General features: G+C 41.8%; 1 protein-coding gene across 1 annotated transcript in view; it reads right to left on the reverse strand.

Moving 5' to 3' along the window:
* Positions 1-12,101, reverse strand: part of COLGALT2 (collagen beta(1-O)galactosyltransferase 2) — an 81,646-nt gene extending 69,545 nt beyond the window's left edge. Inside the window, exon 1 of the mRNA XM_066361709.1 lies at positions 11,539-12,101. Coding sequence (XP_066217806.1) covers positions 11,539-11,801 — 263 coding nt within the window. The 5' untranslated portion in view covers positions 11,802-12,101. The remainder of the gene's footprint in view (positions 1-11,538) is intronic.
* Positions 12,102-20,385: the final 8,284 nt, after the last annotated feature.

A 20,385-nucleotide genomic window follows, 5' to 3' on the forward strand; every position in this document is an offset into this window, starting at 1 on the left:
AAACCATTAACACTATTATTAACAAATGAGAAGAGACTTTAATGTTCAAATACTCTTCTAGTTGTCCGGGAACCTGCAGCAGCTAAAAAAAAATAAACATTCGCTCCATAAGACGCACGGACATTTTCCCCTCCACTTTTGGGGAAAAAAATTGCGTCTTATGGAGCTAAAAATACAGTAAACCTAGGGAACAGTATCAGATTTAGCAGCGGGGCTGGGATCTGCCCCAGGGAAGGCTGCAGGGGAGGCTGTAATAGCACCACTGTGTCAACTAAGGATCCACCTCTGCACAGACTCGGAACCCTCCTTGATGCAGCGGCCCAGAACAGTGAGAATTTCCAAAAAGTTACAGTTTGATTTTGTAACCAGTGAAGGGACTTTGTGACATCATATAATTAGGGCTGAAAGGCCAACTACTAAAAGCACATTCATTTAATAGACTGTCATTCACAAATGAGGTTTTTAATGCCGTGCCAAAGAGAAGATCAAAAGTAGGAAAATGAAATACAGCTAGTGCTTGATTTATGACCACGATTGGTTCCGACAGACCGGTCGTAACACGATTTGGTCATAAGTTGAGTAGGCTATATTATCAGTACTGTGAAATAATGTTATAAAAATCTTTAAGTCATATTTTATCATAATTTTCTTTCATTATTGTTATATATCATAATTTTCTTTGTTCATTTTATGCCATTTGTATCATCTCTACACCATTTTGTTTCTTATTTTTACATTCGTCAGGTTTAAGTAAAACACTGCATTACCAGTACAACTGGTTTAATATTTGCAAAGACAATTTCCTCTTGGTAGACATCTTGGGAGGGGTTTGAGAAAAAATATCCAAGACACAAAACACAAATTGCTGTACCGAGTCTGGGATAACTGTTGAAATGGTACACGCGGAGATGGTAGGTGCTGCCAGAAGCTGGTCCGCACTGTCGTACGCCCAGCTGGGCAACGCTTGCGCTGCCAGACGCGGAGCAGTCGTGGCTAGCGGTTGTGGTCGTAAAGTCTAATGGTCGTAAGTCGCACAGGTGGTAAGTCGATCAATATTTGTAGAAGCAACAAAGGGATGAGATTAGGAAAGGTGAGGACCATAGTGGTTTAAATGGCTACTATTTATTTTGAAGGAAATGCATGGGTTTGATTTCCCTTCAGCCTATTAAGAGATGTTCATCAATAACTATCTTTTCTTTTCTAAAACTCAGTGCTTAATGAGCATATGATGTGAGCTACACTAAGTAAAAAAAAAAAGAAAAGATTTGAGAGAGTGTCATTTTATACCGAGCACTTCATCCAGGGGGCAGTTTGAGGCACTGTCTGAAAAAGAAACATTTTTTTAAATAGCCAGATTTGGAAGGAGGGAGAACGCTTTGCTTGATTCGATAAAAACCACGAAGCATGCCTGCCTGGCTCTGCTTGTCCTTTGTAATCCTGCACCTTCCTCCTTCACTCGATTAAAAAAAAAAAACAAACCCTGGGCCTTTATTGCTCCAGTACCTAGAACCTGGCATTTAGAAGATTCCACACTATGACTACTTTACAAGTTCTGAAAATCTCATAGCCTGTATTTTAGATGCATACGCAGCCTTTGGTCCTCCCATGAGGGCCCCTGTTCCTCAGGGGAACATCTGGGAGCCCATTTCTTGCTGATCCCAAACCCAGAGGTACATCCAAATCATTTGTGTCCATGTGCAAGACCAGATTTCCAGGCCCCTCCCACAGGCCATCTGATTGCATGTGGCTGAAACAGGGCCCAGAATACTATGTAGCTGATAAATGCCTTACCTGTTCTGATACAGTTGGCCCCTGAACCAGAGTTTAGGAACCACGAGTTGAAGCCCAGTGGTCTTATACCAGAAAGCAAGCAGAATAGTGATGAGAGTCATGTCCATTCATGGCCAATGAACTTGATCAATAGGAGCATGTGAGTCACTTTTAGGATACCCCGACTACCAATTTCATCACGATGACCTGGATTTATTCACACAGACAATCTGCCATGGCCAAATAAATAAAGGAATGTGTTTAGCAGTTTTTGAGTTCATTGCTTTAGAAACTCATGGTTTATGGTGCTAAAGAGAATTTTCTAGGATGGGAATCAATGTGCCCAGTAAACCATAGAGTCTAACAAGATTGAGGCAAGCCAGAGAGGAGATGTGTAATTTTCCAAAATATTTTAGTATGCTGGCTGTTTCAACAAAATCCACCGGAAACACAAGACAAGGTCCACTGTCTGAGTAAATGCTCTTCCGCCCCACAGCAGTGTGGACGCTTCATACACACTTACTGTTCGATGGCGCAGTGATGACATGAAAAACCCCGATTCCACTTGGCAGAAACTTCCCACCATCTTGGCGGGTCTCAACCATAATCGTTGTGGTGTGTGGAGCTTGGACAGATTATGGGCCTGGCTGGAAACCAAGAAACTAAACAGCAGCCCAGCGATCCAGCAAGAAACTCTGTGTTGGAAATGCCGCAGCCCGACTGTCCACAACCACATTTCTCGCAGATGGCCCAGGAATTTAAGTTCCACTGTTAGTCTCTGGAAAATCCTACCTTTCCCCAGCCTGAAAAGCAGTCATTTCTCACTTAACATGACATTTTGAGAGAATGCCAATGTACCTCCATACAGTCCCTGTCCTCAGAATCATCTCTCGTGCTGTGAGAATAGGAAGCTTACTGTCACCCACTGCCACCGCCTCCTCCAGTATATACACAATCACTCTCAGAAAGAAAAGAGAGTTCTATTTCCCTACAGTCTAAAATGCAGGCCCTCTGGCTACCTTCATGGTTTTCTTGAGTTTGACAGCTGCCTTGATCTGTCCGGCTGCTCTAACAAACACCGCAGACCAGAAGACTCATAAACAACAGAAAATTGTTCCTCTCAGTTCTAGAAGCTAGATCAGGACGCCAGCATGGTCAGGCTGCTGAAGGTCCTCCTCCAGCTTGCGGGCTTCTCGCTGTGTCTGCCTCACGTGGTGGAAAGGATGAGGGACCTCTCTGGAGCCTCCGATGAACATTTATCTCATTCATGAGGGTGGAAACCTCCCCAAAAGCCCATTCCTAATACCATCATTTTGGCAGTTAAGATTTCAACGTATGAATTTGGGGGGAACACGTTCAAATCAAGCAACAGCCAAAATGGGGAAAGAGCCATAAGGAACCTCCTCTCTCCAGCCTGACCTATCTGTCAACAGACCTTAAAGTGATTCAACCTAGAAGGTAAAGAATCCTTCCAGTGCAGCCAGTTTGTCAATGAAACCCAGCAAGCACGAGAGTGCGTCTGCAGCAGGGACCTGGACCCACACTCCATCTTCTGTCGTACAATCACCAGCACACAGTCCCGGGTCAATGCTCACCTGTCATTCAGCTCTCTGAAATGCACATCTTCTAAGGGGTCTTGAAACATTAGTCAGAAAGCACTGAGAGAGAAGGGTTATTTTGCATTATATCATATTTGCAGAGGAACCAAACCTCATCAGCTAAACCATCAAGCCAGGGACGGGCCTCAGCTTGCCAAATTTGATAAACAACTAAAATAATAACAACAGCCTCAATGAAATGAAACATGTTGCAAAGTCCTCAGTTCAGCCTTGGCAGGATGTCAGAAAGCTGTTATTGGAAGCCCAAGTCTGAAATGACTTCTGTGCGGTGCTCCCAGAGAGGAAGAGAAATGCCCTCCAGCCAAATCGAAGGTTAATTCATGCGAGAGACTTGGCGGAGGCCACCAACCACAAACACGGCGTTTTCATGGGTCTGAATGGCAGCAAGTTCCAGTGAATTAATTACAGCCACTCTGTTTATATTTTGCATGACTTTTCAATTATTAGCTATCGCGAGATCCCTTTTTACTTTCATGAACATTAATACGCAGCTTTCCGAGCAGAGAGATGGAAAGACGAGGGAAAAGAAATAGGATCCTATTCCTTAACCTTGAGATCTCTCGCTGGCAGCTGGCCAAGCCGCTTGTTCTAGAAAGCAGTTACTACTCGAGTTCTAGGGCTCCAGAGAAGCCTGGGAAGAGATGCAAGGGTCACCACCCAAATGCCAACAGGGGCCCGGCAAGCCACATCAAAAAGTCAGACTGTGCACACAGGGCGGGCCCGACAGGGACGTGACTGTCTGGCAGAGAGCGCAGGGGTCAGCAGCCGCTCGGCCCCCACAGTCACTGCTGTGTGCAGATGCAGACCTGGCGCAGCAGGTGCTGGTCACAGGGCAGGTTCAGTTTGTGAAAAGTTATCCAGCTGCGTGTTTATGAGATCCGCACTCTTTTGGGGTGTGTGCATATTACACTTCATAAAAAAGTCTTTTGCTCTTTCTCTCTCTCTCTCTCTCTCTCTCTCTCTCTCTCTGTTTTTTCAAATGAGCTTAGGGCCAGTTTTTCTGGGAGCCAGAGATACAGGACAAGAAAGCAGGATAGGTATAATCAGGGCGGGGTTCAGAGTCACTACCTGGAACTGGCAGAGTTTAAGAACCTAGCATACAGAAATTGACTTTTTAAAAAAATCTCACTTATGCAAAACAGGCTACATAAAAAACTAACAGTTGGTTTGACATTAAAAAGATATAGGTAAATGCACAGACAGTTTCTAGATGAATACTCAAGAAACTGTTAACATTGGTTGCCTCTGGCTGGTGGTATGAAGTAGAAGAGAGGTTTCCTTTTTATCGTATTCCCATTCATATGGGTTGAATTTTTATTGTGGGAATATGTTACTGTTTCCATTTTAAAAAGAAAAGTCAGGAGAAAAATATTCTTAAAATACTTAAATTGCTATTAAATAAATCTGCAAGGACCTAACAAGATTTAATTTTTTCTTTCAAATCAGGTATAGTAGGTATTTTAACAACGTAAGTACAATGAAATGAACAAGTCAGTCCCTTGAGAACACAAATGGCAAGACACACACAATTCACACGTTTTGCAATCCCTGGTGAATAATAACTATGATTTAAACAGATGCAATGAAAGTTCTTCAAATATGACACCTGGAGAACTGAGTCTAACAGTCCTACTATAGGCTGATTGTTTTCTCTCAGACTTTAACTTTACTGTATATTGTTATTTGAAGAAATGTGCAGAAACAAGCTTTATAACAGTCCTACTATCGTCCCTATATGAGCCTTATAATGTCCCACTATACTGTACAGTTGACCGGAAGACAGTGCCGCATAGTGATATGACCCATGTGTGCGTTTAAGTGTTGGAAAAGGACCGAGGCACAGCCAGCAGCCCATCTGGTTACAAAGCCTTCATTGTTCATTCTTACGACCACCAGATACAGCTGAGGGAGAGGGCCACAAGAAGTATGCTTATGGCATACCTGGAGTCCAAAGGAATGCGGTGGTAAAGTCACCTGGAGGAAAATAACTGAAGGCAAGTGTGGAAAACCAAACCCATCTTAGAATAGCAGGCATGCTCCTTTAAACTGTGAGTGATGTTTGTTATAAAGTAATCCACACTGAAACAGCCACATGGGGTTTAAAAATCTAGAGATCTGTTATCTCATCCGAGACTCAGTCACTATACAATACATAAGGGTAAAAATCCTTTCCCCATCCACGCAAGTTAATTAACAAATAGAACCAGGACCATTTAGGCATCCTTTATAACCCTGCAGGCCATCTGTCAGAACTAGAACAATAGTTCTGGTGACATGTATTAGTCACGTCAGTTTTTACCCAAAGGAAATAGTATATCATTCTGAGGACCAGTTGTGTTTTGTAATTGGAGGGTGAGAAGGATTGATAATTTGTCTCCAATCATTTGGAAGAAAGTTGAGTATGGGCGAAGGGGGTCAACCGAATCTAAGAGCACTAATTAAAAAGGCTGAAAAACTGATATTTCAGTTTTGCCATTATGAACTCAAAATACTATAGACACTCAGGTGTAATGAGTAGTGCCACTTGGTTCATTTGCCACTAACGATACTTAATACATTTCTTTCTGTTTCTATATAGCCATTACCATAGCACATGACCTGCACATTTATGGACAACCCATATATTTAGTCTCATTCTGTGCCTATAAAATCTACCATAGAAGGAATTTTAGAAGGAAGACTAGAAAATGTCTAAGCTAAGAGACAAAATTATCAAGAAAGCAGAAGGGAATCACTGAGTTGCTTATGTCATTTAAGTAGAAGAGGTCATTCTTGTTTGAAAGAAACACTGGCACTCTGATCTCCCTAAATTGGGTCAACTGACAGAAAGGAAAACTGGACTAATTGTTTCCTTTTTTATCTTGAACAGACCCTCTGTATTTAGTCTGTGACACTAACTGCCTGGGTCACATCCTGGCTCTAGTATGCACTAGCCTTGTGACCGTAGGGATGTCATTTAAGTTTTCTGTAACTCAGTTTCTTCATGTGACAAGTTAGTAGAGTAACGGCACCTCTCACCCAGGGTTGCTTTGAGAAATAAATCAGTTACGAAACCAAAATATTTACAACAGCACCTCTATAAATGTTAACTTTCTTTTTGATGTTCGTTTTTACTATGATGATCATTTGTTGTCGGACGGCAGAAAACAGAGCGTCTTCTGATCATATATCTTTTTGAAATCTTCATTTGGGAAGATAAAGCTAAAGGAGATGAGGCAAAGAGGAAAAAGCAAATAGGAAATAACTACTATTATTTATTAGTATTTATAGAAAATGCAATGTCCATACATTATCTCATTTGCTGTTGTAATAAATCTTTGAGGTAGGTGTTATTATTGGTCATTTTGAGATGAGGAAGCTACGTGCAGAGGTGCTGTTGTGCCACAATCATGCAGGAGATTGGAACCCTGGTCTGTCTAACTCGAAGCTCACACACTTCAGCCTCAGTACTGACCCACAGGCTGCAAATAACATGGAGAAAATGGGAGAAAGGTGAGAAAAACAGACTAATGGAGAAGGGGACTAAAAGTATCATCTACTTTTTCAGCCTTGAACTGAAACTTTCTCCATAAGGATACTGTAAACATTTAATCTTAAGATGGTAATGATAAACCTGTGACATCATTCTCACTGCTGATGCTGAAAGTTATCATTAATAGTAGTTTGGAACATTTTCTAAACATGTGTCTATTAGTGAATCTAGTTAAATATTCACCAAAATGCTACTGGTTAAACATTAAAATGTGGAGATCAATCCAAGCTACACCTGGCCCAAACAGAGTAAACAGTGCACAAAATACAGGGACCAGTACTCAAACCAAGTATAGCTCACTATTGTTTATGTTTATGTCAATAGAAACTCATCTCTTCATTTAGAAAGCCATACAATGGTCCCCAACATAGTGTGTTACTTTTCAAAGCTCTACCAAGTGAAATGCCCAAATTGTTCTGTAATTACACAGCAGTTACTGCCTCGTGACTGCATAGACTCTGTGATGCCCAACTGTCTTCCCACAGGCAACAGAAGGCTCTCCAAAAGACAAGCTTAATGTATCTTTCGGTTCACATGTTTTAGCTTGTGCCCCACTCCGTTTTTTCATTATCATGGACCTTGGCGCTGCTCCCCTTAATCATAGGTTTGGAGGGGGGATGAGATCAGCCTTCCCGCTATGGCTAAGGCCACTGTTCGTGGCTCCACTGGATTAAAGAGAAGCCACTGAAGTGCGCTGCCACGTGTCACAGTGCCTCCAGTCACTTTCATCTCAGCACAGCAGTGACTCCCATGAACTCAGTGCAGAACTTCATTAGACCACAAGGAATACCCTCCTTAGTTCTGTATCACGAAACCATGCTAGTTGAAGGAAAAACAATTAGTTTGGTGGGGTTTTCAGATCAGATGGGCAAATGGGACTAGTTTTCCTTTTCTGCAGGTATGAAGTAGCTCTAAAATACAGACTTGCCTTCATTCAACCTAATCTGAATCAACCTGACGCTGAGATATCTACACTCACTCTCTGACAGCAAAAGTTTTCGGGTCAACCTGTTGACCCTGGTTCCGCGGGTATGTGCAGTGCAGACCTGGTCCAGAACTTTAGGTGGGAAAAAAGACATATCACCAAGACATCTGAATGTGATAAGTGCGCCAGGCCTCTCAATCACCCATATAGGAAAGAAGTCTTATCAGCTCCTCCCCCAGCCATGGTTAGAGGTAAACAGATGAATGGGTGAGTCTGCACAGTTATTACAATAAGATTAATTAAAAGCTAGCATCCAGACTCTACTCAACAGGATTCTGTTTTGTAAGGTTCTGGGTAGCTTCCAGCCATTTTTAACACTAACTATTTTGGACATCAGCATGTGCTGGCTTTAAAGAATTGAATACGAACCGGCCTGGCATCTCTAAATGTTGAGTAGAGCTTGGGACACAGAAATTAGAGGTAAGCAATTGGCAAGAGTCCCTCAAAGCTGAAGCATACTAAACTGAGGTACCACCTCCTCCTAGACATATTCCATAACCTTCCCAACCAGATACTCCCCTAGAGCCAGTCGCAAAGGTACAATGCAATGAGTGTGGAGATTTGTGGTCAGTAGACCAGCCACCCACTTGTCTTCCCACTTGTTTATATAAGTTTAGCTTATATCTTGTGCAGGAGACTCTAGTTAATGTCCCAGTGCCTCTTTTTTTTTTTTTTTTTTTGGTCTTGCTCTTCCCTCTTTCTGGATCCCTCCCCCCACCCAAGGCTTCAGTAGATTTCTATTTGTCCTTCAAAACTGGGTTTAAACTAAGTGTCAACTCCTCAAGAAGCTTTCCATGACCACACAACTGCCCCAATCTGATTTAAAAGTCCTTTGTCACTCTCCCACATCCTGAAAATGAAATTCAGATCACTCTGCACTAACCAGCAAAGAAGAAGTAAAGAAAGCCACATTTGTCTGAGAAGACACATCTTATCCAACTTTTCTTGTCCCAAACCTGGCATAGTGCCTGATTTTCACAAAAGATCATTAGGAGCATCTGCAAAAGGGTATAGATATAGTATACTCCTGATAGGGTTTTTATGCAGATTAAACCAGAATGCAAATAGAAAGTACTTAAAGGAACTGTGAGCTCTTAGTATTAAGTGTTTGTGAAATTGACAAAATAAATGTAATTCAGTAAGTCAGATACTTTGACAGAATGTCTTCTTCTATGAAATGGAAATAATTTTATTTCTTTATAGGATGACAGGATCAAATTCTAAGATAATAGTCGATGAAACTACTTTGATAGCTATCCAGCACTATTTAAAACTGCCAATTTTGGTTATTATTATCTAATAAATGATATAAGGTTTCTAAGCCAGAACTCAAAGAAGAGTTTTTAGTAGCTAATGCATGGGTTGCCCAAGGCCTTACCCGAAAAGCCTTGGATTTCTTAACTTCCCAACACTGGCCATAAAGGACAAGGTACAGTTACATGGACCATGAATGAGGGTAAGGGAATGCAGATTCTAAAGATATACACAGAATTGGAATACTATCCAACTAAACACAACACCAGTGGCAATAGAATCTGGAGCATTCAGCAAATAGAATCTTTGTTGGCTGATTCTGATCACATCATAAAATCTATGTAATTCAAGACTGGAGAGAATGATTGAAATTCTAATTTCAAATTTATTCCATTCCCTCATTTTAATGATAAGAAAAATGATGTCTATGGCTTCCACGAAGCTGTCCCAAAATCACATATCATGCTAGTGGCAAACATCTCACATTTGCAGCTGACAGGTTTATATAAGTTTAGCTTATATCTTGTGCCCACTAGCACCTTCCTAGAGAGGTATTCAGGGACACACTTGGGTTCAAATTCCAGTTTTACCATTTATGAATTCTCTGACTTTGAGTCATTGAACTGATTCAAGTCTCAGTTCTTCCATTTGTAAAACAAATATCATAATTTCTCTTCTAAATAGTAACTATTGGCCTGACCTATGGTGGGGCAGTGGATAAAGCGTCGACCTGGAAATGCTGAGGTCGCCGGTTCGAAACCCTGGGCTTGCCTGGTCAAGGCACATATGGGAGTTGATGCTTCCAGCTCCTCCCCCTGTCTCTCTCTTCTCTCTCTCTCTCTGTGTGTGTGTGTGTCTCCCTCTCTCTCCTCTCTAAAATGAATAAATAAATAAAACAAAAAAACAACAACAAAAAACTAAATAGTAACTATTGTATTTTTCTTAAAACTAAGCAATGCATGAAGACCAGGGCCATCTTGTAAAATGTCTCTTTTGAAAAAAGCATCTAAGAACTGAGATTTGTGAAATTTTCTTTTGGTATTGAAGTGGTTAAAAAAATATCCCTCCTTCTGGTTTCAAATCTGGCTGCACCAGTATTCCCACTTTCCACATAACATGCTCTCTCCGTGGTAGCGGTCACGTATAGCAGGGTGTACAGTACAGCAGTGTATAGCACAGAGCTGCACTATACCTCCTGTTTGCTTTCTCACCTCCGCACCTCTCCCACCAGGTACCACCAGGCTGCCAATTTCGGCTACTGCTTCATCCATCCCAACCATGCTTCAAGGATATGTCCTGTCTGCGGACAGTTCCCTTCACTGACACTAGATACCAACTGCTCCGGAGTGACCTGGGCAGTCTTCCTCTGGGAAGTCCTCCCGTTCATATACCTGGCTGCCTGTCTTTCCTGGCCAGTGTCCGTCCCCTTGTCCACAGGCCCCTTAGCGGCTCACCTGGACACTAACTTCTCGTCTGCTGATACCTGCATTTATCAAAGGTGCGGGATTGGACCCATTTCTAAAGTTAGAGAAGGCAGCCACCACCACGGAAGCCCCGCCCTCCCCACAGCAAACCCAGGAACCAGGCCCGGGGCTCTTTCCCGAGGGCAACACAACTTGGCTGTTTGCCTTATCGAGGGCGACACGGTCTCCAGGACTCTGTACCCCAGGGCTTCCGCGCAGTTTGCATCTGCCGCGGGGAATGCATCCCAGGGGGATGCACAGACGGCGACAGCTTGGAGTGATAAGAGGAGACAGGATGTCGTGGTTGAGAAGGCACGGCGGTCCCACCTAGCTTTAAACTGTGGATCCAGATCCCCTCTTAGCCCCCAGACCCACGAGAACCAGGAACACCGACTAGTGAGCAGGAGGCGAGGCCGGGAAGCCAGGGCGGCGTGCTCTTCGCCACCCAGCCATTCCGGAGCTCGCCTTGCCAGCAACAGTAGGTCCCTGTCGCGTCTGGAGGAGTAGGTGGCGAACGGCACTCTTATCCCCTTACTCCAGGGCGAGGGGTATGAGGTTGGGAAAGAGGAAACCTCGAGAGTGGAAAGGGGGAGAAGCTCGCACTCGTGTGGGGTCTCCCCATGCCCTTGTCCGGGAGAGGTACGAGACCGTCCGGACCCGCACGCCCCCAGCGGAGCCCTGGGCGGCTTGTTATCCCCATTAGCACCCCGTGCGCACAGGGACCCGCGCGTCCTTCCCGACCCGGCCGCGCGATCCGCCGCGGCTCCGCGCAGACGGCCAGGGGGTGTGCGCAGCACGTTTCCCGCGGTCCCCGCGCCCCGCACCCGGCACTGCGGCCCCCGCCCGGGTCCTCGCTGGCGGCAGGGCTGTGCGCGCCGACCCCGCCGCCGCGGCTCGGGGTCCCTGCAGGCTCACCAGATGGCCATCCTGCTTTTGGGGTAGTCCAGCCGCTCCAGGCAGCCGAGGAAGTGAGGCAACGCGTGCGCCGCGTTGCGGGCCAGGAGGGCCACCAGCACCGTGGGTCTCTGCAGGGGCGACTCGGGGAACAGCCTCGCCTCCTCTTCGTCGTCCTCCGAGTCCGGCTCGGCGGCAAAGCGCGCCCGGCAGCCGCCGCGGAGCAGAGCCCAGGAGAGGAGCAGCAGCGAGCAGGCGAGGCTGGCGGCGGGGCGTGCAGCCATGTTCCAGGCTGGGGCGGGCGGCGGGGGACCTGCGGCGAGCGGCGAGCCCGGGGATGCGGCGCGCCGGGCCAGGGGTGCGCGCACACTGGCACCGACCTCCGGAGCCCGGGAGCCGCCCGCCGCCGCTGCGCCGCCCAGGCCCTGACGCGGGGGCGCTACGAGTACCTGCCACCGCCAGCGCTCGCCCCGACCCCGGCTCTCACACAGTCGGGGCTGTGCGGCGGTGCGTCCTCAGTCCTGCGGAAAGTTCCTCCAGTCCAGGCTCAGCCTGTACAGCTGAGGCTTGTGGCTTCCCCCAGAGCCGTGAGGTGTGGCCCTGTCTGCCAATGGGCGTGTGTGTGTGTGTGTGTGTGTGTGTGTGTGTGTACATAACGGTACAACCCCAAGGAAATTTATTCTGCTTTCGCAAACCGCAGCCGAAAGCCCTTCACAGTGATGTAGTTTTTCATAATGCATCTATTGACTAAATGAATAGAGTTCTAAATGGAAAGTCACCCAACTCTTCATTACTATGATCCACAATTTTTTAACTCCCACAAAGCAGAATGTTTGCATTTTCTTTCACACTCAATTTCTCCTGAAGTTTATTCTTGACTGAGGAGACTTCGGATCTAAGTAGATCAAGTTTGAGGACTTGGAGAATTTCACAGCCCCATGGAACCCCTGAACTTTTGAAAGGACAGCCCCTGTGGGACACTGTTCTGAAGCCCCACTCTACCTGCTAACCCCAGTCCCGACCTGCCTGGGACGGCAGAGCCCAGAAGAGGGGATTCGATTAGATGTTTTCTTCTTCTCTAATGATGTAAACTAAACAAGAGAGGTTGGAGGACATACATACATGTTGGAGGACAAGAGATGGAAGAAGGCAAGAAGGAAGAACACAAGTAGCACGTAAAATAAAATTGCTGGGACACGTTGCCAAAGGATATTTGCTCTTGAGGATAACACAGGGAAGCCGATAATGCAACTTCTTCGTGGGACTGTGTAGGCTTTGATCAATCATGGGCAGGGTGGGTTGATAGCTCCGCACATTCACGACACCGATGCTCCCTCAGAAGAATTTATCTTCTTTATTGAACTTCCTCAACACCCCTGTCTTTAACTAACACCTCTACTAACACACTCTTGCCTTACGGGCACCTATAATGACAGAGCCTTTGATCCCATCCCTGCCCATCACAGAGAAAGTCTGTGACTTTTCTCCATCATTTAGTTCCACTCTCCACCAGATCTTCAACTGGTTCCTCTCTATCCTTTCCTTCAAGATAATAACTTGTGTCTCCTTCTAACCCTAACCTTTTATGGTTCTGTGGTTCTATCTACCTGCAGTTCCAACCTCTTCATCTCGTTGTGAGCTCTGTCCTTTCCCTAAAACACATAATACTACTGAGTTCAAAGACATTTCTTTAATGAGGCATTTTCTAACTCTCCACACTCTTCTTTATCCTCCTTTTCCATAACAACACATGCCACATTATATTGATTTGCACATACAATACATCTAAATTAGCCACGCATTTCCCACACCTGTGCCTTGGCACTGTATAAACGTTGGAATGAATGAGTGAATACAATTTAAGGAACATATCTAGTCTTTTTAAATAAGCCATGGTAGTATATTTTAAATTTATATACATTTGTTTGGAATTGAAAAACATTTGTATACTCATTATTACATAGTTGTTGAATGCAGGCCAGAGTGCACATAGCACTTTGACATTGGGACAGGGGAGGGAAGAGAGAAGGAAGGAAGGAAGGAAAGAAGGAAGGAAGGAAGGAAGGAAGGAAGGAAGGAAAGAAGGAAGAAAGAAGGAGGAAGGAATGGAAGGAGAGATGGAAGGAAGCAGGGAGGGACATTTTAAACCATCCCAATACGATTAGGCTCCAAATTCAATGAGTAAGTCTATTTTACAAAAATATGTTGAAAATGGAAAAATAAAGAAGAAAACTACCCCAAATCCACTATCTCATCACAACCACTGTTACCACTTTGGGATAATTTTAATATGGCATTTTCAACTTGGATATTTTCAATATGGGTTTGTACTCATTCCTCCTTAGTGATAATTTTAATATGGCATTTTCAACTTGGATATTTTCAATATGGGTTTGTACTCATTCCTCCTTAGTGAGACTCAACACCATGTTGATAGCAAATGTTGAATAAATATCTAAAAAAAGAGATGGAACATTCTTGGGACCCTGAATTGTTTTTGATGTCTTTTCATATTTACAAAGCCAAGTATAATTTAAGACTGCATATCTGAAGCTATATATATATACAGAAATAGCCAACTTATTATTTCTTTGTATGCTAACCCTTACTACTTTTAATATAAAATACTTAATAAACATGGAATATATATAAATATATATATGAATATATACCTTAAATACTACTAATAAAATGAATGTCCACATACTCAGAACTCATCTTGAGGAACATGACCATTAATTTGAAAGCCCTCTGTGTGTCTCTGCTGGTCACATTAGTCTGCTCTACTCTGCAGAGGGAAGCATTAGGCTGAATTCTAGATATTAATCAGTTTCTTAATCTTATTTAGAACTCTACTTCCTGTGATGGTAAGTTTATGTGTCAACTTAGCCAGACTAGGGTGTCCAGTTTTCAGGTCATGCCAGTCTAGACATTGAGGTGAAGTATTTTTTGTACACCATTAACATTTTTAAAAAAGATTTTATATGTTGATTTTAGAGAGAGGAGAGAGAGAGCGAAGGGGTGGAAGGGAGCAGGAAGCATCAACTTATAGTAGTTGCTTCTTGTATGTGCCTTGACCAGACAAGTCAGGAGTTTTGAACCAGTGACTCGAGCATCCCAGCTTGATGCTTTATTCACTGCGACACCACAGGTAAGCCACCACTAACACTTAAATCCATAGACTTTAAGTAAAACAGATGATCTTTTCTCATGTTGTGGGCGTTATTCAATCAGTTGAAGGCCTTAAGAGAAAAGATGGAGATCCTGGAAGAAGGAGAGAATTCTGTCACCAGAATGCATTCAGTCTCAAGACTGAAACATTAACTCTTTCCTGGGGTTCCAGCCCGGCAGCCTGCCCTGTGTAGTTTGAATTTGCCAGCCTAAATTTCTTAAAATCAAACTCTCTCCACCTCTCCTTTCTATCTTTCTCTCTCTCTCCCCCTCTCTTTCCCTCCAGTCTTTCTTACCCTCTTCCCACAATAAGTCTATCTCTCTCTCCCTTCCAGCCCTTCTCTCTTCTTTCCCCCACCACCCATGTGTGTGTGTGACTGTGTGTGTGTGTGTGTGTGTGTGTGTGTGCGAACACACACGTGGACAGGCATACCCTATTGATTCTGTTGCTCTGCATAACCTTGACTGGATAATATACTTCCTAAACATGTGTGACTGTTGCCTATATTTGATTTTTTCCCCCATACTAAACAATTTGCCTCCTTGAAATACGCAATTCAATAGTTTTTAGTATATTTACAGAGCTATGCAATCTCAGCGCAATCAATTATATAACTTTTTCATTGCCCCTGAAAGAAATCCCGTATTCATTAGTAATCAATTCTCATTTTCTCCCAAGCCTCGCTCTAGGAAACCACTAATATAGTCTGTCTTTATATATTGATATTTGCCTATTCTGGACATTTTATATAAATGGAATTATACAACATGTGATTCTTCGTGACTTTTATCCCTTAGCATAATGTTTTCAAGGTCCATTCATCTGGTAGCATGTATGCACACTTTCTTCCTTTTTATTGCTGAATTATATTCCATTATGTAGACATGCCACATTTATTTATACATTCATCAAATGGTGGACATTTAGCTTTTTTCCACTTTGGGTCTATTATCAACAATGCTTCTATGAACACCCATGTGCAAGCTATATTTGAATTTTTGTAAATTTAATTATATTGTATATATTTTCTGTGACCAGTATTTTGGATTGCACCATGGGATTTTCTGAGATTCATCCAGGTTGTTGCTTGAAGCTATGGTTCAATGTTTTCACATAGTAATATTCTGTATTAAAATAAAAGAATGGATTTATCTATTTTACTGTTAATAGATATTTGGTTTGTCTTGGTTTTTTCTCTTACAACCAATACTTTCACAAATATTCTTGTACATGTCTCTTGGCCCACAGGAGACACATTTTTTTAAACTATAACCCTCAGTTAGAAATACATTTGATATCATGATTCAGTATAAATGTTCAGAAAACCCAACATTTTCATGATGTAGTACTTAGTAACAATTATTCCAATGACATGTCACATACACTATATTTTCTCTTCTATTTTTAAAAATTTGTGTTTTAAAACTGTCCCCAAAGCATTCAATTTATTTCACAAGAACTAATGGACCCTGGCCTTCTTTTTGAAAACTATTGCTGTAGGCTGTGTGCCTGGGAGTAGAATTGCTGCATCATAGGATGGGCTCATCTTTCCTCTGCTCTACTCTTCAGCCAGCTCTTGGGCTTTTGTTGCCGATTTCATGAGTATATCATTGTATCTTCTTGTCTCAATTTAGATTTTCTTACTCTACCAATGTAGTTGAGCACCAATCATGTTTGCTGGACATTTATATCTTTATTTTTTCTATTTATTTCCATTCTTTCCCCTCTAGTGAGTGTTTAGTTGTATTTTCTAATTGATCAATTATGTATCACAGTTTCCTTCTTCAACTCTTTGGCTCCCCCCCCACCCCCACTATCTTTATGTTAGACTTTCTTAATTGAAATATAGTCAAATGTATCAAGCTTTTCCTCCATATGATTGGTGCTTTCTGTGTCTTGTTTAAGAATGCCTTCTCTATCTGGAGGTCATAAAATATTCTTTTATATTTTCTCCTAAAATCTTACATGTTTGCATTTCATTTAAGCCTTCAATCTACCTGAAAGTGATTTTGTTTATGGGACAATTAGAGATCCAATTTCTTTTTATGTAAATAAACATGCATATGTATGTTTATATATAAACATGCAAAATTCATTGCCTCAACTCTTCCCTGCATCTACAACATCATTTCTGTGCAAATTTGTATGACACTATATTTTGTTTCATTGGCTTATTTATCTATCCTTGTACCAATATCACATACTCTTTCTTAAGTATAGACCTTTAAAATAAGTTCCCTCAGTTTGCTTATCAGAAGAATCTTGGTTATTTTGGGTCTTTTATGCCCACATTTCAGAAACAGGCATCAAGAAAACCCATGTTGGGACTGTGATTGGAATTGCTAGAATTTAAAAACCAATTTTTGGGAAATTGCATCTTTACTGAGTCTTTCTCTCCAGAAGCATAGTATGTCCACTTATTTAAGATCTTCTTTAATCATCTTCAATAACATGCATAATGCTCTCTATAAAGAGCTTGCTTATCTTTTACAGGTATTTTATTTTTGTTGGGTTTCTTTTGTCCCAAATGTAAGTGGTATTTTTAAAAAAAAAATTAAATGTGTTACATATATCCTGATTTTGTAGATGGGAATTTAGCATGCACTCTTAAACTTATGAGGCATTGAAGAAAACATATTTTGAATTATTCTAAATTCTTTCTTCATGGAAGAAGTCCCTTATATAAGCTCATGCATATGAATAATAAAAATATCCTAGCATTTTAAATATTTTTACTAAGAGTATAAACATATCACCTGTTCTCCTTGAAACACAGACAATGGAAACCTGTTTGCTTTGTGTACAAAAGAAGGAACAAGGTATATGTGAACATTTCTACAACTAATGGATTAAAAGCTGATCCAGAATGCTAGTCTCCATTTTCCAACTTGAAATCAGTCTTAATGTTTTTCTTTATAACACTAAAAATTCACATTATAACTCTTGTTTTTCCTCTTGAGACTCTAACTGAATTAATATGTCTCTGCCTAGCCATTACAGACTTTTTGTGTGGGACTAAAGTGGTCTGACTCAGATATCATGATGAGGAATCAGTACAGCAAGTGCCAGATTACACAGAATTTGATGAACCCAGTCCACCCAGGGGGAATTTTATTGTTGTTACTTACCTAGCTTTTCCCCTAACCACTTTGATTCTCTAATATAGTGAACCACGGAGGCAATTATAAAAGGAGAAATCCTACAGTCTATCAAAAGCTGAAACTCTAACCTGTTCTCTGTGGATTTCACTCTAGATTGCCACAATAGTCGTTTTGATTCTAGTACTTTAAATACTAGGTTGTGTTTGTGTTCCAAAATCCTTTTTTTTTCTTAACCATTCCAAATCATCAAGATTTTATTTGTAAATTTCCATGGCTTAATGTGAAAACCAAGAGATACTCCATTTTCATTCAACTTTTTAAAATAGGCACTAAAAGCCAAAGCATTAATATGCATGCTTAAATGTGTCATGCTTTTTTTGGTAAGCAATAGAATGTCATCTGTTTGCCAAAGGGTACCATTAGCCATTGCTTTTTCAGTTTATGGTTCTTTCTGTATCCTTCTGAGATTCCCCAATCCCCTTTTTTTCTTAAGCTTAAACTGAAAATCTTCCCCTGAATATGGTTGAGCCTTGTTCACATGGTACCTAATTCCATTGGATCCCCTTACTAATTTCTAAAATATCCCCTCTACCCATATTAAGAATGAAATGCTCTCACTGCTTCCATAAATACCATCATATGAACTGACTGGAATCTTTAGAGGTTAGAAAGAAACATTTATTCACTTCTAATTATTTGAATTAATGTCAGTCTTTAGTGCTTCAAGGAGCTTACTAATTTCAGTGCCCTTTGTTTCTTCTTCTTCTTCTTCTTCTTCTTCTTCTTCTTCTTCTTATTTATTTATTTATTTTTTAGGTGAGAGGAGGGGAGATAATGAGGCAGACTCTTGCATGTGCCGCTACTAGGATCTACCCAGCAACCCCATCTGGGGCCAGTGCTCCAGTACTGAGCTATTTTTAGGGCCATGCTTGAACCAATCCATTCACTGGCTGCAGGAGGGGAAGAGGGCAAGAAGGGGGAGAGAAGCAGATGGTCACTTCTCCCGTGTGCCCTGACCTGGAATTGAACTGGGGACATTCATATGCCAGGTTGTCGGTCTATCCACTGAGCCACAGGCCAGGGTCCCATTTACTTCTTTAGGGCTTAGCAGCTGCTTTGTGGAGACAAGGGTTGATGATTCAAATGAAATACATTCTAGGGAAGCTTATGAATGAATCTTCACGTGTGGTTTTACATCATATTCAGGAATAGATGTATTTCTTCTCCCTGTATGTAATATAAACACTTCTTTTGATGCAGTCAAACTTTTTATCTGGCTTTCAACAGTTTGACTTTAGTGTGGACTTTGTTGTGTTCTTGGTGTTCGTTTAACATTTTGTTTCTGCAAATTTCTTTCATCAAATTTGGGGGAATTTTTATTCTTCAGTTTTTTCTTGTCCTATTTTCTTTCTTTTCCCTATCTGGTATTCTATTTATATGTATGTTGGATTGTTAGATATCGTGGAGTAGGTCTCTGAAGCTCTCGGTTCATTTTTTAAAAATAATTTTTCTCCATGTTCTTCACCTTGGATGATTTCTATTGCTCTATCTTCAAGTTCACTATTTCCCCCCCCTCTGTAATTTGGCTGTTAAATTTACCCAGTGAAATTTTTTACTTTTGAAATTTTCCAGAATTTCTATTTGATACTTTTTTTCTCTGCTGAGTTTTTCTATTTGTTTCCTAAAATTTTTGTTCACAGAAAACGTGTTTTATTATAGTTCATTGAGGATAGTTATAATAATTATTTTCAAATCCTGATCTGTCATTTTCAACATCTGATTTCGGGATGGACTCTAGAAAATGTGATCCATTTGCTTGATTTCCACATGTCAGTAATTTTAAATCATATCTTGAACTTTATGAATGATACGTTGTGGAGGTTTTAGATTCTATTATTTTTCTGTGATGATTGTTACTTCCTATGTATTGGTAGGTAATTTTCTTGGCTGAATTTGAACTGCAAACTGTTTCTTGGGGGATAGCTCTGGTCTCAGTTCAGATAGTGTATTTTTAACTGAACTGCTGTGATTCAGTTTCAAGTTGTTCAGGATCTGTCAGAGATGTGAACAGTAAGAGGTTGGGAATCCCCTCTCTGGTTTGTTCTCTTATGGGATTTTTAATTTCTTATGCATTCAAATTTCTTGCCTTCATTTTTCTGGCTCCCGAGATTAATAATAATAATAATAATAATAAAAATAAAAACCAGAAAGGTTTTCCACGTGAACCCTTGTTGTTGCTGAGCCTGCCCCCCTGCACTGCACTTAGCCTTAACCTAAATGCCAAGGAAAGGGAAACTTTCTTGTTTAGCTCTTCATCTGCCCACCTTCAAGCAAGCTGCCCTTCCCACCAAAATCAGCCTGCTTCTGTTTGCAATCCAGTATTTCAGGTGGTTCCTTTTTGTATCATGCCCTAGTTTTAAAGATCTTTTCTACTGGGGGGGGGGGGGGGTCCAGTAGGGTCTTTGTCATATTTGGAAGCAGAGGTTCTCTTTCTGCATACGACTTTCAATCTTGAGAGTCATTTCAATGCCATAGCTTCCTAACCAGTCTCCCCGCCTGCCATTGCCCCCTAAGGTCTATTCGCCCCACATCAGC

The sequence above is a fragment of the Saccopteryx leptura genome, chromosome 2, assembly GCF_036850995.1.
Source record: "Saccopteryx leptura isolate mSacLep1 chromosome 2, mSacLep1_pri_phased_curated, whole genome shotgun sequence".
NCBI lineage: Eukaryota > Metazoa > Chordata > Mammalia > Chiroptera > Emballonuridae > Saccopteryx > Saccopteryx leptura.